We start from the raw sequence: 27,990 nt of genomic DNA, 5'->3' as shown, positions 1-27,990 counted from the left end.
ATGTAATACAATTTCAGTAATAACATTTTCACCAGGCAATAAAGTTTTCAACAGCCAATGAAACAGCTATCTGCACAATACAAACACAGCAGACAGCCATGAGCATTTCCCAGTGAAGAAGGTTTCAGTGAGCACCTTGAAAGCCACTCCAAACAGAATACATGGCCTTCTATCAACCTGTTAAATAACAGCCAGGCTTCTATCTTCAACTGAAAACACAGCCTTTCAGGGGCACTCAAAAGCAAAATGTCAATCTCGGCTCTCTTTCAAGTCTGCTGGCACTTAATAGGAGAGCGCACATTTGTCGTAGAGGAGATAATTGCAGCTCAGTTCAAGGCAAGAATCACAGGGAACAAAAAGCCAGGTAATTGTGCTAGGGTTTCCAGCAGTGCATTAGTTCAAAGAACTTCTTCAAATTGCGACTCCTCAATCCAAAGTCATCAAACAGCAATTTTCCTTGGAGTTAAAATAACTGTCAGAAATATACCCAGATGTGCAGATATACACCACTTGCTCGATTAAAAAATTGTTCAGTATATTTTTAATTTGAAAAATTGATTTTCAGAAAGGGTGTTCATCTAATTTACAATTTAACAATATGTGTCAAATATCTTTATATGAACAAACTTATGAAGTATGCAGATTAATTTCCTGTTAAAGATTAAATGACTTTTGACCCTTATGTCTTTGTATAAGTGCATATACCAATAGCTCTGCATTTAATTGCAAATATATGAGCATACAGCAATAGAACTGATGGATACCATATGATCACGGCACGATGACACCCACACAAATGTGCACATGTGCACAAGCATGCGCAAACACATGTACAGCCTTGCATATAGGCTTACATGTGCACACCTGACGAGAAATTTGCTTTTGGTCAAGCTATAGGCAATTGGCATAAAAATGAGGACGTTGCAATAACTTGTCTGCATATATCATTTGACTGCATACTCCACATCTAAAATCACTGGTATAGGTGCATTTTTCATTTAGTTTTCTATATGCCTATACATTTAAATGTTCACTTTTATAACCAGTGCAAAGTGTTTGTATATGCCATATACTGTCCAAGTAGCTTGCAAGTGACCTTCGGTCAAACTGATAAATGTTATTATGCCCACAATTCTAAGCAGTTTGACCGGGCAGAATTCATCCATCAAAAAGTAGAGATAGTACCACAATGACTGTGCTCCCTAAAATCTCACTGATATGGTGAGTGGCTGTTCAAGAGAAAATAGCACTACTAGGCCTAAATGTGTTGAGAATCCATCTGTCATTTTAGCATGTTTTTACTGCATGGAGCTGCACTGAATGTCAGTAACTGGCTTTTTGTGGCATTAACCCAACACCTTTCCCTCGGAAATGCAAATGAGATATGACTGCCAATGACTGAATCAAATCACTGGAAAACTGCTATTTTCTCAAATCAAGCTTGAATATTGTGTGATGGAGTGTCGTTTCTGCTTCTGCACGTGCATGCTTTCACTCGAGCGCAAGCAGTGAGCGGCTTTAGGAACTTTGCAAAAGCACTGGTACATAAACAACCACCATCAAGGAAAAACTGCCCATTCCTAACAGCTCACACAACAAGTAAACAGAAGATGACAAATGAAGAAAAGCATGCTAAACAGAAAGAATTAGACCAAGCCCGAGATAAAAACAAGGATAAACATCCGAATGGCTTGTCAGAGATGGAAAGAGCTACAGGACCTGAAAGGATTCAAAACCGTTGCCGGGTTAGCCACATTTCTGCTTGAGCCGTGGCTAATTACCCCTGTTTGATGCATTTTCAAATTTGATTTTCGAAAAAAAAACAAAAAAAAAAACATGGTAGCTAATGATTACAGTATCATTCCATAGAGCATTTCACTGTAATGTTAAAGTTGGGCTAACTTTAGCTTCTTTCCAATGCTAAGGCTACTGGTTATTGTTTTATTTGAAAGTTGTTCTATTTGATCGTACTGTTTTGATGTTGGTCCTGATATTTATGTATGCCTGTGCTCTCATAGCTAAAATGTTCTCATATTTGATTTACTGTTTATGTATCACTATTCAGTTCCTGTTATCAAATAAACATCTAAGCTTTGAAATAAGTGTGTGCTAGTTCATTTACCAAACCAATATTGCTGTAGATTACATTGGGCAACAAAGTTTGAACTTTTTTTTTGTGTTTGTTCCCAAACTAAAATAGGTGGAACTTTAGAGTATGTTTTACACTGAATTTTAATCTGTTTCTAGATTGGTTCTAGCACGTTTTTAATTGTGTTTTTAAAAAAATTAAAAACAAAAAACCCACATTATTACTCATTCATAAATAAGGCTGTTATTACACTAAAAATGTGTGCAAATATACTTCTAAAATGTACAATGTATAAGATTTGCAGTTGGAAGACTTCTCTTCAGTTTCCAACATAACATATACAAACTATAGGTGACAGAATTTCAGCATGCAAAAAAAGCTTTTTTTGAAGGAAACAAAATCAGTGTTTACCAGTGTTACTTTTCATTTTAAAAGATTTATTTCTGCTTGTTTGTTGGCCAGCAATGTCGACATTACACAACATGCACAACAGCCTCGTCTTCAAGGAGTGGTTTTGGAGGCGGGGCTGGAACACAGCAGAAAGTGAGGGGGAGGGGCCTGGTTCAAATTTTAAAGCTTTTAAAAATGTATTTATTTGTTTATTTAACAGGGACAACATAGATAAAAACTGTTACATAAAATGCAGCTCATGTAATCTATGTAGGGCATTTAGCTTAATCTAATTTGCAGCCCCAGTGCCTTTCTTTTCTCAATATTACCTACTGCAGCTTTAACGGGCTAAAATCAGATAGAGAATGAAATCTACACAGCTACATTATATATTGCTAAGTGCACATTCATGAGTTTGCATTACAGGCAAAAATGAAAACATGAAATTCATGCCAAAAAAGTGCAACTGTTCCACAGGGCAACAGGATGATTCACCTGCAGTGCAACATGTTTATCGTCCTCATCACAGCTACATCAGAGGAACACCTGAGCACTTGTTAATCAATACCTTCCCTTGCAGAGTCAAGCCAATAAATAAACTATCATTCCCTAAACACATACACACACACACGCCCACACATATATGCTCACACGCATACATACACGTATGCACACACCCAATGAAGGGTTCCACCTTACCTGACTACCTCAGATAAAATCCACCAAATATTACGAGAGCATATGGATGTTACTTCACACATCAGCCGAATGCAATGCTAACATTTATCCTGAAACACAACCTGCACCTGCACGAGCACTCACAATGCCACCAACACGTTTACTGCGCTAACACTGTGTAGTCTGCAATTAAGGATCACCATAGTGACATCCTGGAACATGTCGTATAATGCAAAAGTGAGGCAAACGCACTGTTTATGTTGGCAAGAATTCTCAATAACATCTGATTATGAGTTTTGATATGAGCTACTATACAAAATAAAAAAATATTAGTCAAGCACTTCAAACCATAGTGTCTTTTTTTCTTCTTTTCGCTTAAGAGACAAAAACGCCAATGTCGAATGAATAAATCAGGGATGTTAATGGAGACGTGATGAGAACTCTGCTGGTTATGTATGGATGGATGAGAGAGCGTCATGGACGGCACAGTCACTGGTAATCAGACACTACTCCAGCACGTCCCCAGAGTGTAGAGAGAGCAGTGCATCTCATACAACTAACAGAGTGCTTCTCTATACATCTCCTAAACACACACACACACACAGTTGCATGGCAACACAGCACAAAAGATGAGCAACGCATCTGGTTGTCTGGGCATCAGGGGCCTGTAGTTTTTGGCACAGGTGTGTAAACAAATGTCAGAGAGTATGGAAAAACACCCAAGAGCAGCTTCCGCACATGCAACACACACAAAAAAACACACACACACACAGCTAACAAGATGTTAAGATCCTGGCCAGGCGGACAGGTTTTTAAACACAGTAATGATTTAATAAACAGGTTAGAGGAGTACGCCATCCATTAGCTGACGTCTGTCAGGACAGGACGAAAAAGTCTCCCTCACTGGCTCTCTCACTGGCTCTCTCATTGGTCGTGTTTAACAGCTTGAGCAGAACTCCACTTAACACTATCTTTACTGTATCTCAGGATACAGTGGGAGAAATGATGATTCACCTTACTTTAAGCATTCAGTCATTACACAAAAACTATATGGGATGCAATATTTCCATTCTCAAAAAAGCAAAGGACTATCTACATTTCCACAGCCGGTTTTTGTAAACATTTCTTAACTGCAATAAATGGTAGAAATAAAAAAAAAAAAAACATACAGAAGTACATAAATAAACATGTTATCAAGGGTTTTAGTGGCAATATTTCTCGTTATGATGAAACACTCAGACGGAAGTTGAGCTTGAACTGCTAGGTCAGGGCACCGACATTTTAAATTAGACCCTAATTTAATTGGTCATTTGGGATTAAGCAGAACAAAAGGTAAATTCTCTTTAACATAACTGGTCTAGGGGGGTATTAGCATTCTAACATTTACCAACACCTAAATTAGCTTTCCAATACAATCCATATTTACTAGAAAACTCCACATTGTGAAATGTAGTCAGCTGTTCATAGGTCTCATGTGTCAGTATAATGCTGGGAAAAGCTTCGCTAGAATCATTCATTTAGTTCATTCACACACTGGGTGACTTTTTTTTGTCACCTTCAGAAATAGCCAGAGAAAATCAACAAATCTCTTTCCAAGAAGTGTGTAAATTTTCCCAGCTTACCACTGCACAGACAATTAAAAGCAGCTGCTTGCCTTTATGAAATAAAGTCAATCTGCCACGTTTCACATTTCGTCCCCCCGGCCACCAAATCATATATCCAGGTGGGAAGGCTGTGTGTGATCAGAAGGTCCAGCACGAACAATTAATATTCTTCAGCTCATAAACCAGTTTTGCACAGCAAGACACTGTATAATTTGCACGGGCATGGTGCCATCGCAACCAGGTTCTAAAGCCACATATGTACGAGGAGCCCGTCTGCTTTCAGACCCAAGAGAGATGGCTCGGCCCATAGCACTCCCTAAGACGGTCAGCTACACACAATGTCTGTTTTAACAGATCTGCAGTGACAGCTGGACCTGGACAACAGAGACCACTGCAGAGATGTCGGCTTCCCGCAGTCTGAATCTGCAGAGTTCGTTGGGAAGCTCAACATGGTTCACATGCTGACTGCACATAAGGCAGGCTACGGAATCCTCCTGGAACAATCTAATGAAGGCCTCAGGACCATGCCATCTGATTTTACAAAACCCCTCTGTAGTGCATCATTATGGCTAAGAACTATTTAATTGTACTGAGCCAAGTTGTATGATGCTAAATTGAACGCTGCAGTGAAGGCCTGAAGCAAACTTCAGAATAAAACTTTAATAAAGCAACGGTCAAGGGGGGGAACTCTGGTCTTTCAAGAAATGTGCGTCATACCTCGTTTCCATTAGATCCCCAATGGCAAAGGTTACAGCTGTCTGACTAGCACATAACATAGCCCTGATCCACAGAGAGGGGCTTGTGGTATAGGACACGCCTCCAGGTCAGAACTCACTGCTGTCGTAGCTGCTGCCTGCTTGGACTCCTCCGTCAGGAAGGCTAGCATCTGCTCCACCTTCTGCTCCTCCTCTGCACTGATGTAGTCTGCGTCTGTGTGGAGAGACGCCCGCACGCACACAAACAGACAAGGCACATATTAGACAAAGTCCTTTCTGATTATGTGGAGACTCATGAGCTTAAAAGCTATCTAAAAAGGATGGCACCCCCAACCAATTATAAGTTTAATGGGAGAGCAAACAAAGATCCTCATAGATTATCATCATCATAATAATAACAGGGATCCTCCTCATCAACTGTGGCTATGGGATTGTAAATCTGAATCATTAATAATTCATACAAAAAAAAACCAAAAAAACAAAAAACAAAAGAAACAAAACAAACCACCCGAACAAAAATCATTTTACTCTGGTATTTATATTTCTATATACTCAGAGATGAAGTAAGGTGCTTGTGATGGAAGACGGTGTTCATGTCACTCACAATCAGGTTTCCATTTTCTCTCACAAGCTGCACTTATCCCATTACTCCATCAGTCAATCATTGGTCTTCGAGCTCTGGGAGCTTCTCTGACAAACCGCAGTAGTAGCAGGACTATGGGAGTCCTGCTGCCCCTAACAAGCTCATTATGAATGTGTGTGGACACCGAGATTGGCCTGCTGATTATAGCGAGGAGGTGGAGCACTAGGCTGGTCCTCCGCTAGCTAACCCCACCCCAACCTGCGTGCCCCGCATTCTCCACCATCGCTCCCTGCCGCAATTTCATGCCTGTCTGGTCTGCAACTTCCTTAATTAGCCATGGCACTGCCAATCATCACTGCCCCCACCCGAAATGATGGCTAGCGAGAGCCAGTTAAATCTGAAGCCGCGTGGTAACCACGCAAAACCCCACTGGCCTCAGAGCACCCAGATGGGCAAGACGTCTGCAGAACGGGGATTCTGCAGACGCCTCCCGACACGATTGCCTTCTTGCTGCAATTTGAAGAGATGGTTCTGTTGGCAGGAAGTCAGAGCAAAGCTGAAGGCCTCCGATTAGCAGTGATCCTGAGCATACCGCTTGGCAAGACCCGCTTTGATTGCTCCTAATTAGGGGGAAGTCGGGTGCTGAGAATCTTCTCTGATGTCCGTCGAGCCAACAGTGCCCTGCTTGCAACATCACCCGTCATCTGCTTGCTTTGTTTTTGGAGTAGACGAAGAAGCCAGAGCTTCAGGGACCAGTGGTCTTCTGAGACCAAGAGTGGTAAATGTCAATATTTGGCTGTTCAATGATTTCACACAAAATTCCATGAACCACATCTGCTCTTTGAGCTGGAACAGATGGGAACACGTCACATCTGGTAGCTTCAATATGCAGTGATATTTACACTGCATGGTAATGAGACGCTTTTGAAAAGGCTACGTTAATGAAATACTTGGCTTTTATTTCTGAAAGAGACCTTAAACACTCTGAAATTTGCACTTTCAGTGGTCAGCATTTTTACAAGGCAGAAGCATAATCACAACCCATTAATAATCCAGAAGAGACTCCAGCTTCCAGCATTAGTGTTTAGGTTTTAACCCTAGAGGTGGTGCAGAAGGGAAACTGACACCATGACCCCAAGACCACCCAAAGTATCAGCTCCCCACCCCAACCATTCCTATACCCAGAGCTCCACACCTCCAACTCCTCCCATACCCAGAGCTCCCCGCCCACCTGCCAATACACACCCTTAACTTTCCAACCTCACACCCACCCACACGCTATGGGATTATGCTCTTCTCCGTTATCAAGACCCCCTCAATTAATTTCACAACCTTCACAATCATATCAATCCAACATCTCCTCAATGATGGAGGCTGGAAGGCAAGAATGTAGTTAAACATTTTCCAATCTTTGGGAACCACTGAACTGTTCACCCATTAGATCTGAAGTACCAAATGCAACACTGACCTGCAGTCTTAGTCTTTGAACGGCTCCAGATTACACAAGGATTACCAGTCTAGATGTTGCAGTCTACATCACACAATTACCTCCATACAGGACCTCAAGCACTTCCAATATCAGAAGAAAAAGTTCTTTATAACACAATAGGCTACTGAGGTAGTCACACATGACTCATGCTGGGTATCATCATTACGATCTTCATTTACTTTCATCTCTGGTAAAAAGCAAAATAACAACCCACAGACAAAGTATGTCTCCCCATTTCACCATCCCTTCCCTCGACCAGAGGCATGAAGCAATACCTCTCTGGGCTGGTTTAACAGCAAAGAGCCATCATTCTCTAACTCTGCTTCAGATTCCTAAAACTCTGTTCATGCCTAATACACTGAAAAAAAAATTAACAAAAAGTAAAGCTCGAGAAGTAAGTATAGAAAGGTTAGATTCAGATGGCTTAAGACCTTTTATCTGTATTCTCTCGGAGCAAAAACTTCCTATAGTCATCTGAACAGACTGCAAAGTGTGCCGCAGTCACTAATGGCATTTCATATATGTGGCAGCGTTGTACATGGATGCAGGCAGTGCTGTTAGCATTTGGCTTTTTGCAGGTCTAATATAAGAAGACAGCATTCCACGCTGGCAGGGAGGCGAGGCTAATGGAGTGCCACAACCTTTTTGTCCCTGTTCTGATTTAAATGCAAGTAAAGCAACACCTGCCCCAGATTTTCTATTGCCCATTGAGACGGGTAATGGGGGGAGGGGGAGCTCAACATAAGCCTGTGACGGAACAGTGCGACATAGGAAATCACCTGCATCTTCTTCCTTCACGCGAGTCTCCATGCCCATTCCCACCCATGCTGTCCCTGTCCCAGTTGCCAAAGCGTCTTTCCAGTGGTCCCGAGCTTTAGAAAGAAGCCCCAGTAACCACCCCACGGGTGACGCGAGGAGGCCCAGATACCAGCGACCGAAGCAGCAAGTGGGAAACGCGCAGGAAGGCAAAAGTGGAGAAAGGACGGGGTGTCCACGGAGATCCTCCGCTCCCCGTGGAACCGGAGAGCCTTGTGGTGTGTGGAAAACCAGATTTGTACGACGGACGGCAATAAAGCCGGAGAACAACGGTGCATGAGGCTCCGGATGTGGACGAGAGCGCAGCTCTGAGGCTGCGTGTAAAGAACACATTATAGTCCACAAGCACATCAGGTAGAGTGCCATGATAAATGGTTTAGGGCTATGGCAAATTATTGCCCCAACATACAAGTGTATTAGTAGTAGTGATTGTGTGTGTTAGAGAGTGTTTTAATCACTGGATAAGTAGCTTATAATTTCTTGACAATTGCAGTTCTGTACACATATCTTAACAAGTATAATAGGATAACAGAAATTCATTTGTTATTCATTTTTAAAAATGAGGTGAGGGTGATGATATTGAAGGGCTGTAAATGTTCTTCAGTTCAGTTTCAGTTTTACGGCTGAAATAGCACTCAAAACAAAGTGGCTAACCCAGCTGAAAACTAAAGCCCTCTCGGTCATTCAAGTCTCCGAGCTGAAGCAGTTCAAATACATGGCCCTTATGTGTGGCTGTAGATGCATCAACATCCACTTAAACTAAATAATTTATCAAGGCACTATACAGCTGGCTGGTGGCAAATGCTTGGAGTGGATGGTCTGTAATATGTTCAGGGAGTAGAAACTAACCACAGAGCTAGCTATGCAAGACAGAGGAATCAATGGCACCGCATTGCAGTCTTGGACAGACATCTCCGAGTTCACTGTACTGCCATATCTGCTCAGATAACGCATACAACAAACAGCATGGGGCTTCATACTCCTTTGTTCTGAGCTCTGCAGGACAGTCTCATGTAAAGGACTCTCCTACAAGTGTAAATCTCGGTTTTGAAAACATCACCTGAGTCTGACCTTCTGCATTTTGTGTTTTGGATTTCATCTGATCCATAACCATGAAATGAGAACTAGATAAATGCAGAGCTGAGTCAGCATATGAAATATGAATTCAGTAAATCTTTCATTACTTCCTCCATAACCATCTAGACTTGTGAAAATGCAAAAACGTGAACCCCCCCCCCCCCCCCTTGAATAATGATTGCCACATCTGCTCAATAGCTAGTTATACCACTTTTGACAGCAACCAATCACTTCCTGTGGTGCCATTTCAGTATATCACAAAGTACTCCAGCAGCTAACCCTTTAATCCTTGAACCAAGATGAATTTAGCTATAGGGGGTAATTATTTTCCCCTATGACCACTACATCTTTAATACATTGCGTCGAATGTACCTAACTTCGGTGTAGTATATAGTTAAATTATTACCATGAATTAGTTAATCTGGGCAAATATTTGACTCCTTTATCATTTTCAAATATTGCAATGAGCAGCCGATTTACATATGCAACTTGAAAAACACAATACAAGTTGAAAAACACCCACAGAAAACTGCCCAAAGTGATCTACTCAATTTTTTTTTAAAAGGAGGCTGCCAATTAACATGGCTGCACAAAGGGCAGCATTTTTTGCATTTCACGGCTGCTGCTATTGTGATGAGAATATATGAGAAAATAGAATACTAAGATGAGAACAGCAGATTCTAAATGTCATGAGGCTAAAATACTGAAAATGCATAGAGCTTATCCGGCACTTCCATTTTGGTTAAGCTATATCTTAATTGCTCTTTTCCTTTTCTCATGCCCTCTTAACTTCCGTGGATGTTTTTTCATGTCACTGTGCCGGTATCTATTTATGCATAGTTTCTAACTATGTAGTTCCTAAATATACTTGTTAGTCTTTCAACCAATCCCTCTAATTACACAATCCTAAATTTCAGTTTAGTTTCAGTTTACATTTCCAGTAGATCTCTTTAAGACTCTCACCTTGGCTATTTATTACACACAAAGGACTTATGTGAATATTTTAATATTGCAAATGATGTCATTTCCAGAAGTTGTCTTTGTAGCTCACCTGCTGATTGAAGTTTTTTTTTACTTTTTATAATTTTAGTGAATCAGGGCCTGGGCCTTTTTCTTCCCCAGTATGATGTAGCACGATTGTGTGGTGCTGTACTCACAGGCATGGAGGGAGAAGTGTTTGTGGTTGGCTCCGCCCCCGCTGGCCACGCCCTCCCCGAGCAGGTGCTGGATGGAGTGTAGCTGGAAGCAGGGGTCGGACAGCAGCACCGCAGCTGCTCGAGCGATCCTACAAAACAGAAGACAAAAGGGCAGCGCAGGGTCACAACTGGACACCGACCAATGGCACATCAGGAATTCACGCTCTCAGGGGAGAGACGTGTGCGGGCAAGTGAATGTGAGCTCTAGCGCATGAACTGACAAACAGGGACAGGTCAGTACGTGGGCCGCAGGCTTGGCTGTAAACATCGCAGATCAAGCTGGATTTGGTAGCTGACAAACAATGACGCATGATCTACTATAGAAGATGGAAGAAGACTGACAGCTTATTACAACACAGGGGTTTGTTTCCGAGGGAAAATATTTGGGACGGACAGGGAACATCGGAGGAGAGTAAGAGGAGATACGGACATAAAACCTGCCCCAGCCTCCATTTCATCACTGAAATCCTGTCAGGCAGATACCTCCTGACAGGAAGTATGCGGAAACCGGCACAGACGTGACGGGGGTCACACCCACACCACCGTCTCCCTGACGGCACGGCGCATAACAGCGTGGTGGGAGATACGCACGCGCTCACGAACACACCTCGTTTAATGTGGCTTTTCGTCACGTTCCTGGCTGATGCCGATAAAGAAACGGAGCGAAAACACCGCGCGTGCGCGCCGAAGATGAAACGCACATATTGCCTATAGCGCGCGCACCCCTTATGACTGAGAGCCAGGCAGAAACCCCCACAGCGTCACATTAAAAGTCCCAGCAGCCTACCTCTGCCATAGACTTCTCTACCCAGGAATACCTGCTGAGGCTTTTTTTTTCCTCTCCCCCCTGCCGTTTTTGGCCGACTTCACTTATCAATCTTTCATGTGTCTTTTTTTTTTTTTTTTTTTTTTTTGACGAGGCCTTCGCCAGCTTGTGCCCTGGCCTCCATGATGCAAGCGGAGGGAAACCAGCTCTTTCCCAGAACAGTGTGAGGCTACATTCAGAGCCTCATTATTGCTTCGCTTCCCCCCATTGATGACACCTAGCAATTGATTTGACAACAGAGGTGGGGTAATATGAACTTAATTTGATATTGGGAAGGTCGAGTTTGAACTTGAAATGCAAAATTTGATATAAATCACAATTATATTACAATGATCTCAAAACCTCAAAGGCAAGCACATTTATACATTTATATAAGAATCCAAACTTTAACAAAAAAAGAAAGAAGCAATTTTTTTTAACATTAAAAAAACTCTCTGAGGAGACCCCATCTCTCTCACGTTCACCTTTTCTTTTGAGTCTATATTTTTATTTTTTAAAAATGCAGAATCTATTCATAAATACAGTGCCAAGTTCTATTTCCCACCTTAATTAATTAGAGTAAGTAAACGTCCTGGGCCACTGGACTGAAAACGACTCGCAGCAAACCGAGAAGAACGTGTGCAGATGTGGGCTTGGGTCAGAGCAAGTGAGCAAACACGCGCAAGCTGCCACACAAGCAGGGCAGTGTTTACAAGACATGGCTAAGCGGAGGATGACACACACTCACCAACCAGGCTGGGCAGGCGAGCCAAATTAAACAATGGAAAGCTACTAAACCAATAAATCACACAGTGGAGTCCAGCAACTCAACAGTTTATTTGCCCAAATTGCCACCAGATACACACCCCCGTACCCACATTAAACCACACACACACACACAAAGAGCGCACCTGGCTGCTCTCCTGTTGTGCTCTATAGGCTGATCTACTGGAAGAGGCAGGGGGTAGCTGGGAGGGGTGTTGAAACTACACTACTAGACACATGCGCACACACACACACACACACACACACACACACACACACCCCCTCAAAGCCTCTTGCTCTGCAGCTATCGGAGCAAGTCATTTTTCCGCCCACTCAACTCTTTGGTCTGGCACCAAAACACTCTCACACACACAAATGTGTGTGCACATGCGCTCGCACACACACACACACACACACACACACACACACACACACACACACACACACACACACACAAAAGAAATGTAAATTTCTGTCACCTCCCCTTCGCTGTGATAACTTAGACACTAAAATATTCACTCCCATATGTAACGCAAACCTGAAAAAAAAAAGCATAAATAAAAGATTTACCCAAAAATAAAAGACACTTTTCTCCTTGGAAGAGACAGAAGCAGTGATGATCATTCCTGAAAGCAAGTCAAAGGTAGCGCCACTAAGAGCAGCGCTCCATTTGTAAAGCAAGGGGGTCTGTGTCCACCTGCAGACCGGGGCTGAATCATAGGCACCAGTCTGAGCCTGGACTCCATCTTAACAGCTGAGTGTGGGGGAGGCACACTGGCCTTGCTCCCATACACACACACGCACACACACACACACACACACACACACACACACACACACACGCACGCGCGCACGCACACACAAACATTCGTGCCTCACGACAAGCATGCTTTTCACATGTATGCCCAGATTGACGGGAAAACCATGATGGCACGCTGGTTTGCTAATTAGGTGGGGCAGGAAGGGCAGTGTGAAGGTTAAAGGTTAAATAACACGCAGCTCTGTCATCTCTAATCTCTTATTCCCAGCCAAACCTTAGCCCAGGGGAGACTGAGGAGATAAAAGAGGTTAAAAAATAATAAAGTGCACGCCTAAAGGTCCATCCCAAAGGTAATGAAGTCCCATGGTCTAAGAAGTTGAAACGGGAATCTTTTCATGTCAGATGAGTGTGAGAGATAAAGGCCTGTCAGATGTAATGATGGAGCAATGTCACTGCATGTCCCCCAACAGGGGCAGAGGGGGGAATTTACCAGTAACATCAAACTATGAAACTGCACACCTGTGACAAGGTTACAATGAGACTGGGGGAGAGAGAGAGAGACATCTGCTCTAATGGCAGTAAAATACCCAATAAATTACCCCCAAGGGACAATAATTTCGCCTTATATTTTGCATTGTCTTCCTTAGTCGCTTTAGACACCATCACATGTCAATGGAGCATGATCTTTTCACTATTTTGCATCTCTAATGCCTTTCATAGTCTGAAGACTAACAAAGCTTGTTTTTGTTTTTACACAGAAACACACATAATAATGACTAATCATAGTAAGAGACTAAAGCTCTCTCTACCTTTTCTCTTCAGCAAAGAACCAGAACCATAAAAACAGTTTTCTAGTGTTTAAAAGCAAAACCCTCCACCTAAGATACATGGTAACCAATCTTCCAAAGCCAGATGAAGCACCAGGGTTAAGGGCCATATTCTCTACCTGAGCACGCTGGCCATTTCCTTGGGCTTTATTCAAGCCCCGCAGCCCTGCACAGAGAAACCTTTGACGTTCATTGGTAATGCTTGGAAGGGTACATTAACTGAGGCGTGAGAGCCAGTCGGTGTAATTACCACAGAGCCGACTTCGAGGCGGTGACAACTGAGAGACCCCACGGGAATCCTTTTGTCTGTCAACTGAGTCATTGCTGTGCTGAACACTTGAAATACATTGTGCTGTCAAAGTTATTTCACAAACGGAAAAGAGCACAATTCATTGCCATGTTCTGCTTCGCTGTCTGAACAGCACTGATATCTGAAGCATCACAACTGCTCAGAAAGGTACGCACTGAACAAGTAGCAGCAATCACATACGAACACAGAACAATCGGTTTGAACACAGTGACAGAAGGTTCACGATAGCTGCGTAAATGTATATATATATTCAAACTAAATATGGGTCAGGCAGCTGTTCAAACATAGAAACAAAGAAGCGTCCAAGGTCTCAACCAGAATGCCACTAACATGGGTTTTTAAGTTCCACTGAATCAAGCTAGTATGACTGCTAGCAGCGCAGAAGGGATGTTACCACAGGCATAGTAATGAGCACTTCATTCTTACTTCGTGATCCATGCATACTGCAAAGAGGCTTTGCTGCCAAATTCATGCAAATCAGAGGAAGCTGCGAGCTCTTAGCCCCTCCGAGACCTTCACGTCCCCCTTCCACCTTGGATTGGATTACTTTGAAAGGTGTAGAGGATGAAGACCTGCAAACCAATTTCACGGAAGAGTGACAATCCAGGGGCAGCTGGGTCCACCATCAGGGGCCAACTTCACTAAATACGCTCCCGCAAGAAGCTAACAACTCTGTGATATGACCTGACTAATCGGGGAGAAGCAAAGAGCTTTGTGCCTGCCCCAGACCGGTCTGCTACCCTCAGGCTCTTGGAGTAGCTCCGATCTGAGTCAAACCTTCAAAGGCCAGCTGTAACGCTTCATTTATAGCTGCGTAGCAGCAGAGACAGCAGAGAGACAAGTCTGCTTGGTGGCAAGTCAGTGAGGTCTTGTCTCTGCGCATGGGAGTGCCACTGAAACCCTTTGGCAGTGCCCCCAGTAGTGAGTACACAGAGTGTAATGCGCTATGACAGCAATCAGGGTTGGCGCAGTTGTGACCAACAGGCAGAGAAGGATCCCAGACAAACCTACAAACACACAAAGGAATACACAGATAATACACACAGATAATGCACAAATGCAATGGAATAACCATGACAGAACCCAGAAGGGTATTATACAGGATTAAAAGGATATTCCACAGAGGAAAAAAAAACACGGAATTTTTATGTTTAAAAGGAGCCGATGAGAAATTGATTGCAAATAAAGGTAATTTTTGCTCTCTCACTGAACATGTGCATCTAACGATAAACAGAGTGACCAACTTCCAAGCCTCATTTTTTGCTCAACATTTAAGTCAATGGGATGCAATCCATAAACATCATAAATTAAGTAATTAAGTCATTCAATGAATAACTGCATTTCCACTTAAACCTTGTCATGTTCCCTTGAAAAAAAATAAACTAAAAAAATGGGCAGCATGCTTGTTTGTCTTAAATTTCACTAAAAGAGAATGTCATATCAACCAATTATTTCACAAATATTGAAATAAAACCTAATTTTTCTGTAAACAAAGCCTCAACAAACAGAGGTATAATTCATTACGCAACTTACTTTATGCAACAATGATTGATTTCAATAGTAATTTTCAAAATTTTTAATAAAATGATTCAAACATCCCTAAGATCTATTTGCAACCTTATTCTCTAATAAACAGTTAAAAGAATATAATATATACTAAGATAACATTATGCTCAGCATGAAATTATACCCTCACATTTGAAGCCTTTATATTTTATATTAAACATATATATTATAAATATTACAATTTGTACATTATTGCAAGAAAAAGCCAGGAATTTGAACAGATTTTTCTTCCTTGGCATTAATGTATTCTTATTCTAGATAATTAAGGTCGACTCCCACCACTAACAAAGCCAATGAGACATCGTACCCAGGCAGAAGGATCCGTGCCAGAAATAAATATGAAAAATAAATAAGTAACGGAAAGAATACACACAAGAAAAAAAAAACAGGCTTTGGCAAGTACTTCCCTTTTAAAATCCCCAGATCCTACCAATCAGAGCTGGGAAGAAACCCTTCATTGTCCCTCCTCTGTAACTCTGAAACTGTAAGGGCAGTGAAAGAGAGAGAGAGAGAGAGAGAGAGAGAGAGAGAGAGAGAGAGAGAGAGAGAGAGAGAGCGTGGTGTACACACAGGCTGTGAATGAGAGAGCCATAGAGCGGGTGGGAGAGATCGAGAAACGAGCAGAAAACAACAGAGGAAAAAAAATGCCTCGTGCTCAACAGAAGAAAGGAAACAAACGAATGTTCTGAAGTTAGGAGAAGCGCCACATGTGGAAATGAGACCGAGGGCTCTTCAGTTTCTCCTGCTGCCACGTGGATTATAAGAACACAGGCAGAAACGGCGCAACCATCCATCAGCTTGATTTGGAACTGAATACAACAATGTGAGGACGTTTTTGATTTCTGAATAAAGGGATGCTTGTTGCGCGCCTCGAAAAAACAAACATGGCACCGTTTGGGAGAAACTGATTCACTTTTCCTTTGGGTAAGGCATACCGATTGCTCCTTTGCTCAGGGGTTCTTTGAACTGCCATGGGTTCGATACATTGCTTGACTATTCAGCTGAGTGCATGCTTTTATGTTAACTGAGGTGGACAGAATGCTGACTTCACTGATGATCTTCCCCGCTGCAGCAGCCAACCAAGTCTTGATTTAAAGCTCCAAACATTACGGCTGCAGGACGACGCAGACTTTTAAGAGGAGTGAATGTGGGATGGTGATAGGCACCTCAGGCATGGGGCAGGGGTGACGGCTCTCCATCGGTTGACTAATGAACGCACGGTGCCCTCTGAGAACTTTCTCTGCCCCACTCTAAACTGGGCTAGCATTTACAACCTATGTACTGCTGAAATAGGCAAAAGTAACTGTGGAGGATCCACTGGGATGTTTGGAGTAACCTCGGACATCATCTAGGTGAGAAATATCCATTTTCAGAGTCTTTAAAATATATAGCGAACATTCAGCAGTCACTCCTAACTGATAAAACAACTGATTGACAGCTCTATATTTTCATTTTGTTTCTATATATAGCATTATTGAGCCAGCATTTGCAATCCACTTACTTATCTATCTTTTCCTCTCTCTGGTAAATGAATATTGCAGACACAGTATCAGATTCAAGCATGTGCTTTGGCTCACTTCTTGGCTTCTGGTAGAAGTCGCCGTTTTGGAGCCGTGTGGGGACCTCTGCCCCTGCAGCACTCTGGCTGTTCTGCCAGGCTTCGTTAGCATCCTGACGGCACCATGCCTGGCGCTCGGGGTGTGGCTGCCCCTCTGATGCTGAGCGCGCTGCTGCTGCACTTGGCCAGGGCCAGCCTGCCCGCCGGCTGCCTCCGAGTCTCCGACATCCTCAGCTGCAGCAACCTGGGACTGGAGCAGGTGCCCATGTGGCTGCCTGCCACCGCCGCAACCTTGGACTTCAACCACAACCGCATGGTCCGACTGGAGGAGGACAGCTTCGTCGGCATACCCCATCTCATCACGCTGCGGGTGGCCCATAACCGGCTGAGCTCCCTCGCCCCAGGGACGTTCCGTAACTCAAGCAGCCTGCGGCACCTGGACCTTTCTTCCAACCACCTGTACAAGGTGGACAACCATTACTTCCAAGAGCTGGTGGGCATGGAGGAGTTGCTTCTCTTCAATAATCACATCGCAAGAGTGGAGAGCAATGCCCTGATCAGTCTCCGCAGCCTCCGTAAGGCCTACCTCAGCCACAACCGCCTGACCGACTTCCCCTTCTTCTCCATCCAGGAGCACAAACACCCCTTTCTGGTCACACTGGACCTGAGCTCCAACCGCATGCTAAAGCTGCCCCTTGAAGACATCTCGGCCCTGCCCGCCTCCGTGCAAAGCGGTCTGTTCCTGCACAACAACAGCCTGGTCTGCGAGTGTGCCATGTACAGCTTGTTCCGAATGTGGGAGCAGAAAGGCTTCGTCTCGGTCCAGGACTACCGGGAGGAGCACACGTGTTTGGTCTACGGGGAACCTCGTGCCTCAGTGCAGTTCCTGCAACACACTCGCTTCTTCGAGAACTGCACTGTAAAGGCGCAAAACCTGCTGGGGGAGACGATGAGCAATTTGCAAGTGTATGCCGGACACTCTGGGCTGCTGCAATGTCAGACCTCGTTGAAGGGAAGACACCTCACCTACCAGTGGGTGACCCCTCACCAGGAATATATTGTCCCACCAGGCAACAACAATGCAATGCGTATGTATGCAAACGGAAGCCTGGAGATTACCGGGGCACGATTGGAGGACTCCGGCGTGTACTGGTGCATGGTACAGGACCATCAGCAGTCACGCAACGAGACTCATGAGGTGAACGTGACGGTGATCGTGCACCGGTATGAGGTGGAGCCTTTCAACACGGGCTTCACCACTCTGCTGGGCTGCGTAGTCAGCCTGGTGCTCGTGCTCATGTACCTTTACCTGACGCCCTGCCGCTGCTGGTGCCGCAAGCCGCCGCCGCTGCCTGCCACGCCCAGCCCCGCCTACGAATGCAGTGCCCAGTCTTCAATCCTGGTGCCCACGCCGCCTGCCACCACGGAGGGGCCCGGCCGCAAGGTCAGTAACAGCAAGCACGTGGTCTTTCTGGAGCCCATCAAGGAGGCGCAGAACGGGAAGCTGAGGGAGGCGTCAGCCTCTGATCAACCCAAGCCGCACGCTCCCCGAGGCGACGCGGGCTCCGGTGGCTCGTTTTTCTCAGACACCACCGTCGTGCCATGACGTGAGCTTGCCCTCATCCCCTGACCCCACACTCTACTAAAGCAGTGGGCCCTTCGGGTGGGGGTGGGGGAGTCTGCTACTTGCACTGCCTCTCAGGGCAGAACAGGGATATGTGTGTGTGTGTGTGTGTGTGTGTGTGTGTGTGTGTGTGTGTGTGTGTGTGTGTGGGTAGGGAACACTTTTCAAAGCCCACTGGCAAGATAGGAAGCAGAGGGGAGAAAGGCAAAGAGAAAGCAAAGAAGCAGAGAGTAGAAGGGAGAGAAAGAATATGGCCAAGCGCAGGTAAGAAAACAACCGAGGACAAGCACTGCCCAGACCACGTACATGGAGCTTAAGGCTCGGATGAGCTTCGGGTGGTACCGAGGAAGTTGTGCATGAAGCTTGGGATGCGAACGCCGAATGCCGGAGGCAGACCTACCCTTTTAGCACTGCTTGAGCCTTGAAGGAATGATAGCTGTACAGTAGATGCCTTGTTTAGAGCTTATAAGCCACTGCCTTGAACTGTATACCCCATTATTCTACTAAAACAGCACAATTATTAGAACATGTGGGATGTGGTAGTTACGCAGGAAATTTTTTTTTTAAACAAGAGTTCTAAAATCTGAAATCCATTTTTTTTCCCCTCCCCACATCTGATTTTATACTTGCGTTTACACCTCTTGGGCTTTTTGTAAATCGTGAGAGTTTGAGGAAGAGGCTAAAGCTGATCAATTACATGGTACAAAAGGGAGTGTTATTTGGGAAGACAAACATGGACCTGGAGCCACACTTCAGGATAGGCTGAGCTCTTTAACTGGTTTGTTACTGATGTTTGAACATGTAGCCTGTTCCCACTGACATCTGGATGGATACGTGGACTGAAGGAACTGAGAGAAAAGATCTTGCTTTTGCTTATAAGACTGGCAGGACTCTATGAGTTAGTTTCTGCACTGGAACACATTCCTCTGTTTGGCATTCCACTTTCCTTTCTCACCCTTAACCTCTTCTCTCCTGTTTTTTTTTTTTTTTACCAATCCCCTCTTTAACAGTCTCTTAATAAATCCTTCTGCTTCGACTCCAGAGGTAAACGTCTTCCTCGTCAGTGCTACAAACTCAAGACATATATGTGTGTGCCTGTCAGCCTTGGAAAAGACCATAATGGAGTATACCAGTGTTTGAGTGACTGGGGCAAGTGGGATATACTGGAGAGGTTATCCTTGCTGAAAAGTGCCTCAAAATAATGTAAAATACACAGAGCTGTAATAAAGTGAGAGATATGGTCGTAGCACAAATAGATGGGCTTAAGTGGGGATCTTTTCAGTAAAGATTTCACAGGGAAAATACATTACAGTGCTGCCACAGAGGGAACTAGGACTAAGGGTGAATGTCAGTTCATCAGCACTATGTCTCCAAGGGCAGCAGAAATGCTTTGTCAGTGGAAAGGAAAAATTTAATTACATTAATCTATGGCTCAAGAACATGCAGCAATATACAAATGAAAACCCATATAGAGGAACGTGTTTACTACTGAACATTACCCTAGTGCCGAAGCTGTCCCTCCCCTGAATGAACCGCATACTAAATCCTACCCCACTGTGTTTTCAATTAAAATGCACCAACTTCATCACAATTCATCACCACTGTAACCAGGAAAATCATTACCACCATCACATTATCATCACCATGTTATATGTTTTCAAATTCCATTCAAAATCTTGTCCTACATCTTTCATGCAGTGGTTGAAATTTAGTTATATTAAGTCAGGCATATCTGGTGCATCATCTTAGAAACATTCAGATGTGGGACATTTCCAACTGGTGTTCAATGCCCGAATACAGGTTGCCTCTGCAGGGGTAATCATGGTAACCACGCACGCTGGGCCCCAGTGTTTCGAATGTGTGTTCATACCATGAGGCAGCTGGGGGGAGACTTTATGTAGTGGGTATCCCTGCACAGCACATGACCACACGAGTTCCGGCACATTAGTGCATTATTCATCACTGTGGGTCAATACTGTCATGCCAGTCAATGACAAAGAGCCACAGTACGAGGGCAGACAACTAACTTTAAATAGTCTACATGCTGATTAAAACTCAGCATTTGGATAGAAATTTGTGCTCCTTTTTGCCAACTATCAAGGAAACATTCATGTGTATCAGTGGAAAAGGTCTGTTCCTCTACGAATTAACCACGGACGGCGTATTAGCCGTAGAAAGCCAGCCCTACCGGCTGGACATGATGAGCTCTGATTCATTTGCGTAACGTCTGCACATGGGACTGCCATCTGTGTGTGTCTGGGAAGAGGCAGCTTTCGAAGCCCAGGAAGAAAGGAATGGGCACATACACAGATATACACACACACACACACACACACACACACACACACACACACAGAAAGATTTGGATTCTGTAGCATATGCCAAGATATCTCCCTCAATTACAGAAGAACCCTCAATTACAGAATATATGCACTGTGCGCATATATCTTGGGCCACTATTATATTTGTTTTAGCAATGGTATAACCATATCTGACAATATTTAATTATGTCTCTTTATTAGAATACAACCAGAAAATATAGGAAGTTGTTGGAAATATTAGATTTGAATTAAAAGCCATGAAAGAAAATCAGAAAAACAGCTTCTATAGGCTACAGTGGCAAGTATTTGGTGTGATAGTCCCCTTACACTCAAGCAATAGCAGCAAAAGACTAAAAAATCTAAAGAACTCTGGAGTGCTGAAAGAAGCCAGGGATAATAAACCAGAAGATTACTTCAGGACAGACTCCCCAAAAGCTGAAGATGTGCTTATTGCCAAGGGAAGTCAAACTAACTAAGTGCTGACTTTTGACTGTAGAAGTCATGTCATTCTACAAAGAGTGTTTTTTTTATCTTGTGTACATATTTCCTGTATTATCTGTTTGTATCTTACAGACCATATAATTAATAATTAATTAATTATGACTAAATAATTATATATGGTCATTGCTAAAAAGACAGAGCTAATGATTGCATATAATTATACATATACATATATATATATATATATATATATATATATATATATATATATATATATAATTATACATATATATATATAAAATTGTATATATATATATATATATATATATATATATATATACACACACACACACACACACATATACAAAATATTATATATATATATATATATATATATATATATATATATATATATATATATATATATATATATATATATATATATATATATATATATGCATGCATACACACACACACCCACACAAAGAAGATTCCAGGTGAGTAACTGCAGTGCACTATAGAGATATTCAAACTGTAGAGATATTCAAAATTGTAATTGTACACAATGTTTCCAGAGAAGGATGTTCAGAGGTTCTTCATCAGCTGTGCAAGCAAAATGCTTCTGAATTTATAGGAGGAAGCACTCAACTACTTCACCTTTGAATGCAAGTACTACTCACAACTAAGAGTTAGTATGGGTACTAAAATGGGATCACCCTATGCTAACCTCTTTGCTGGATTTGTTGAGAAATATTTTTTGAACAATATACTGTACCTGTACCCTTAGTATTTCTGAGATACACTGATTACATGCACATTTGAAGAGCTCCAACTGTTCATTTCTTCCTTCTCCAAGTTCCTCCCAGCTCTGGAATTTACATGGAATTTAGCACATCCAGGCATAAGGATAACCTTTTTGGATGCTTCAGTGAAGTTTGGAAATTCTTGCCGAAACCTCTATAATTCATCTACAGACCTACAAACAATCCACTATTAAGACAACAAGAATTCCTTTGGTGCTGATAATACAAATAAAACAGTAATATTATACTTAAACACTACAGAATCTTCTAGGATAACAGAGGCCCTGCGTCCCTACAAGGATCCTCCACTAATCTCCTACATAAGAAACGCTCATCGAGAGTGAGATAAAACAAGCATTCAGATAATAACTGTGGTACTGTAGCCTACAACTGCTCCAGATGTGCTACATGTACAGTCATTAAAAGACACTAAAATAACTGGCACAAACGGATGAAGTGTCATCACCCATTCCACCTGATGCATCACTGCTCGCGTTGTCAACAGTATTAACTGCAAGAGATGCAACCAGCTGTACACTGGAGAAACCAGGAGAAGGTTTGCTGATCGGTTTGTTGAACACTTTCGGACCATTAGAATCAAGGATTTGTCATTTCCAGTGGCAAGACATTTTAATACTAATTGACATTGCATGAATGACATATCCGTCTGCATTGCCAGTTGTTGCAAGTTAGGAAACTCAAAAAAAAAAAAAAAAAAAAAAAAAAGAACTGATCTACACTCTTGGAAATTTAGAACCCTGTGGAATGAATGTTGTGATTTAAACATCTACTTCTTCGAATATAAATTGGTTCCTCCTACAAATTCAGAAGCCCTTTGCTTGCACAGTTGATGAAGTGCCTCTGTCTAAAACATTTTCTCTGGAAACTTTGCATACTTCAATACTCTGAATATATGTATCATATCTATCTATCTATATCTATCTATCTATCTATCTATCTATCTATCTATCTATCTATATATATATATATATATATATATATTTATTTTTTATTTATTTATTTTTTTTAATGACATAAGCATGCACATATACAACCTGCTCCCCTACTCAAGGGCTATGCCATAATAAAAATGATCTACCAGGCATATGCAGCAATCTGAATGATCTCCTGACACATGTCTGTTCATTGCCATCCAGACGGATATGAAGGAAGAAGGCAGAAGGACTGTCATCTGTGTCACTCCAAGTGAAAGACTTTTACACATGATCTTAGTACGACTGCAAAGAGAGAGCCATCAAAGGCAAGAACCCACAGTCAAGATATTATCAAATACAGCTTGCTTTCAGTCACAGTATTCTACCGGTTTGCACCAGAATGCAGCATAGCTGTTAGATTTCTTACCAAACCATTGGTCCACTATGCCAAGTCATTGACATAACTTCAGTTTAACTAAAGGAGGTTTCCCTGGCATTCTTATTTACAAATGACAATGTTTTGAAGCTGAAGCTGTAGATGAAATGGAACTGATCAGAAGCACGGTCCTGATTCTGCGCTCAAAGCAAGCCTAATTTCTGTCCTTAAATGTGTCAGAATGCTTTCCACTGTTAAGATACTCTGCTGGAGAAATCCAGCTAGGTGTGTCTAACATTTTGTGACCGTGAAACAAACGGGTGGATGTGTAATTGATTTCCCTGTGTTTATTGGCTTTTAGCGCATAATGAGATGGAAAAATTGCTCAAGACAGCAAAGAAAGAAAATGATGTCAACTTAATTAACTCGTTATACCGGAATCCGCTTCGGTAGAGGGACGAGTGACACAACCAAAAGAAATCCAAACCCATGTCATCCATTCTAAGGCCTGCAGTCAGATACGAGTCAAATATGGTTAAGTCTGTATAAACAGAACGCAGTGATAGCAAAAGTCTGCTTGCTGTCTTCCCAGTTTAGTTGTTATACATGCAGTCAGTAAGACCTGATGCAATGTTGCCATCTGGGTGTCCACAAGAAAAAAGAAAAAAAAAAAAAGAAAAGAGAAAAAAAAAAAGAAGCTAAAACCGGCTTCAAGGGCAGGCGAGAATCTGCCCAGCTTTAAAAAGCAGCGCACATAAGCGTCGCACAGGTTCTGCAACTGTGGATCCAGCTGGCCAACAGGCAGGAAGAGCATGTTTGCTGCCTGAGCTCAGATAAACAACCTTCTCCAGCACCATCCATTTTCTGCTTTTCCACGCCATTCTCAAGAAGCAATGCATCTTATGCCATCTGTAGCCTTCCAATTACTGGCAAACGCCTCAGATTTAGAGGCCAGATTTAGGGACTCATCGATCAGGAGTATTTATACCCGTTCTGATGTGCGCTCAAAGGCTGACACAAGCATGCCAGTTTAGAGCAGACAGTGACCCCTACAAATACCTTCCAGGCAGATTCGACTAAACAGCTCACAATATAAATCATTCGCCATGGCTCTAGTTTCACCTTTGAAGTTGACAGAAAAGGAAAAATCCTTGTTGGGCAGAACCAATGAAAAGAAAATATTCAGCTGGCACTGTTCCAGCATCACTGGCTTTGTTGCAGAGAAGGGACCAGGTCATACCTGTAAATTAAATATTGAAGTTTGCATAAATGTGTTTTGGCGAGAGCAGTAGAAATTTCAATGCGAGTGCTCTAATGTGTCTGAAAGAGAAGGCAGCACATCCAGAGAGGATACAATCCATAAAGAATGAGTTTAGAATGAATGCCTAAGGGCTATGCCCATTAAGCATTTATCAAATCCTTCTACATCTAACCTCACTCTTCTTCAAAACTAACATCCATGGACTGCGCAGACAAAAATGAAATCTGGGTAAATTAGTCTGCATAAAGGAAAAGTCCATAAATGATCACACAGGTGAGTCTCAGTTTGCTGAGAACAAAATAAACATCATCTCGCTAAAATGAGAATATCCTGCACGTTTGGTATGAGTCAAGAAAGCCCCCCCCCCTCCCAATTAGAGCTCTGGCTTTACATCTGACGCACATAATTTATACAAGCACACTGTTCAGTGCATTACACAATTGCACACACACACTCAAAAGACCACTATTCTGATAATCTCTACCTTAGAGCATCATGTTCCAGTTCTTGATACTTTTGGCTTGATACAGAACTGACCCGAGGTGCAAAATGCTCTTCAATATGCTGTTCGAGTCTCAATATCAGTATAGTCTCTCCTAAATGTGTGTATGTGTGTATACATATCTATCTTGGTGATCCTTGAGATGCAGCCTATCACGATGGAAAGACTTGAGGCTAGAAGCTTGGGTCAGTTTAAGATAATTATCTGGCATTGCTACTAAGAATGCTGAGCCCAGGCTAAATCGCGTCATATCAAGAAGCAGTGCAGAGCCTCTCGTTGTGATGTACCTCTAACCATATTCCTCAGACAAAAAGGGGGGCAAAAAAAAAAATAATGCAGCATTTTTAAGGCTGTAACTTCTTTTGTGCGCTTCAAAGGCAAAGTCATTTAAGTCAAATTAGGGAGAAATAAGCAGGTAAGAAATGTGGTCTTGACGATATGCAATGGACTTTAACATGGGTGAAGTTGGGAACGATAGCTTCGGAACTGCCGAAACTACTGAGACTGTCCCAGTATGTTTGCCAAAAACAACAGACAGTAAATAGCTGAAGAGGTATGTATGGCATGAAACCTCACATGGATATGCATTTCAAAGGATAGCGTCAACAGCACACAATGCTACCACTTACCATGGATAATGGCTGGCACAGATGTCCATTCAAAGCATTAGGGGGCTGCATGAATAACTCCAGCTAATCAGCCCTCGCCAATCTGCGATGCATGAAACTACGCCAATAGTACAACCTGGGATTGTTGACCTAAGGCAGTCACTTGGTGCCACCACTCTGTATTCAAAGGGAAGGTGTGATGTGGTGCTATTTGATCACGCTACGATGTTTTAGAAATTTAGTGAACAATGTTTGGCTGTCTCAACAGCTTGCAGGTGTTCTGCGTACCTATTTTCAAAATTGGTCTCTTTTCATTTTGTTTTTTGTTTTTTTTCAAAACACAATTTTGGTTTGCACTGTGCACCCCACTCCATTTTCAAGTACTCGGCATGTCTGGTTTCTGAAGAGGCAGCACTGAACCAGCACCTACTGATTGGGAGCTTTAGCCACCTACAGAGAAAAACCCAACCGAGCAGGAAACAGCTGCTAACTCCACTAAACACCTGCATGCCCCTCTCCCCAATGATGCTCTCCTTGCACTCTGATCATTGCAGGGGTATGTGCAATCTCCAGCCATTTTATTGGACACACCCACCACCAGACCATTATCAACATTGCGTGATTACGGTTATTGTAGTGCAGTGATTGTGGGTGTTGGGGGGGTGAGCTGGTAAGATGTTTATCAGGCACAGCAGGGTGGTCGTTTTTCCTTTTTTTGTTTTCTGTGTTTCCATGTTTCAATGTCACTGCTGTGTTGGAAAGGTTCCACTTCCCACAAATATCCAGGCAACAACAGTCAGATGAGTCAGAAATTCATTGATGAAGGGCTTGCAGATGGCTAACACAAATTGGGCCTGGCAAAAGATGGGCTATAAACTCTAACTATACACCTACAAGATGTTTCAAGTAAAGTGACAGGTGAGTATATTTTGCATATGAGCACAACTGTCAGTTTAGCTAACGACATAATGGTAGTGTGGCTAATTGAAAGAAAGATTAAGCTGATTTCTGCATCATACCATCATCATGTGTAGTACATTTCCCTAAAATTAACATCACGTAAAGTGCATGGGGCATTATAACTGCCATTACACTGTTTTAGTAGTTAACCTGTTGGGCTCCTCACATTACATTACAAATATATCCCTACTAGGGTTGTAACGCTACTCACATTTTTCAGAGATGAAGACTTTGATATTTAATGTGATAACAAAACTTGTGGTTATTTATAAACAAAACAGACTGAAAAGTAACATGTGCCAATACAGTGATAAAACAGTGTACTATGACTGAGAGCCAAAGGTGAGCAGTTTTAAATTTTGCTACACTTTTAAATAATTGATTTTTACCCTCGATATTGTATTTAAATTGGTATATACTTCTTAATTTCCCAAACTTCCAAAATGATTATTTGGTTCACCAAAGTGGTTAAAATATGTAAAAATGACCCCTCATGTCAGATCACTTATTTCTGACATTTCTTTAATCTACATTCTCTGGCTTTGGAGGCCATCCAATTTTGTTAGGTGAACTCAATGTTTCCTTCTGCAGGGAATACACTAGTGCGTTCGTACTGAGAAAATATATTAACATGAACTGACAGGCCAAGTAGGGCTTTTCATAGATAATAAGTATTCAAGATGCCTTCTGCTAGAAAATAAAAATACACAAAAAAAAACCTCTTGCACTTCACATTATTCCAAATTTGCTTTTACTACCAACATTCAGAATTGTGTAAACACTTGGTAAGCGAGTGAATATGGCAGAGCAGTATTCTGAGTCGCATTGACCATAACACTTCTCTATCACCTAAAAGGACAGACACTTCACTACCGGTAACATGTAAAGAGCAAAGCTGTCACTCTTAGCAAGTGACAGAGCCAGTCAGAT

The 27,990-nt window shown here is 42.5% G+C and overlaps 2 protein-coding genes across 7 annotated transcripts in view; one reads left to right on the top strand and one right to left on the bottom strand.

The window, feature by feature from the left end:
- The window catches only part of rnf123 (ring finger protein 123), an 89,720-nt gene that overhangs the window by 10,885 nt on the left and 50,845 nt on the right, over positions 1-27,990 (bottom strand). For all 5 annotated transcript variants that reach the window (XM_027001882.3, XM_027001883.3, XM_035520576.2 and 2 more), the window contains 2 exons: positions 10,600-10,727; positions 5,597-5,691 (listed from right to left, as the gene is read on the bottom strand). In XM_027001882.3, coding sequence (XP_026857683.2) covers positions 5,597-5,691; positions 10,600-10,727 — 223 coding nt within the window. The remainder of the gene's footprint in view (positions 1-5,596; positions 5,692-10,599; positions 10,728-27,990) is intronic.
- Positions 10,744-21,775, top strand: amigo3 (adhesion molecule with Ig-like domain 3). Of its 2 annotated transcripts, XM_035520581.2 has the most exons (3): positions 10,744-16,595; positions 16,744-17,023; positions 17,213-21,775. In XM_035520581.2, exon 3 carries the CDS (start codon positions 17,354-17,356, stop codon positions 18,833-18,835), a length of 1,482 nt encoding a protein of 493 aa, XP_035376474.2. In that variant the 5' UTR covers positions 10,744-16,595; positions 16,744-17,023; positions 17,213-17,353; the 3' UTR covers positions 18,836-21,775. The 2 variants fall into 2 exon arrangements, with proteins under 2 accessions (XP_035376474.2, XP_035376475.1); XM_035520582.2 differs by having other exon boundaries at positions 10,744-17,023.

This window comes from Electrophorus electricus, chromosome 22 (assembly GCF_041902795.1).
Source record: "Electrophorus electricus isolate QZ-2024a chromosome 22, ASM4190279v1, whole genome shotgun sequence".
Lineage (NCBI taxonomy): Eukaryota > Metazoa > Chordata > Actinopteri > Gymnotiformes > Gymnotidae > Electrophorus > Electrophorus electricus.
This window is presented reverse-complemented; position numbering and strand designations above follow the sequence as displayed.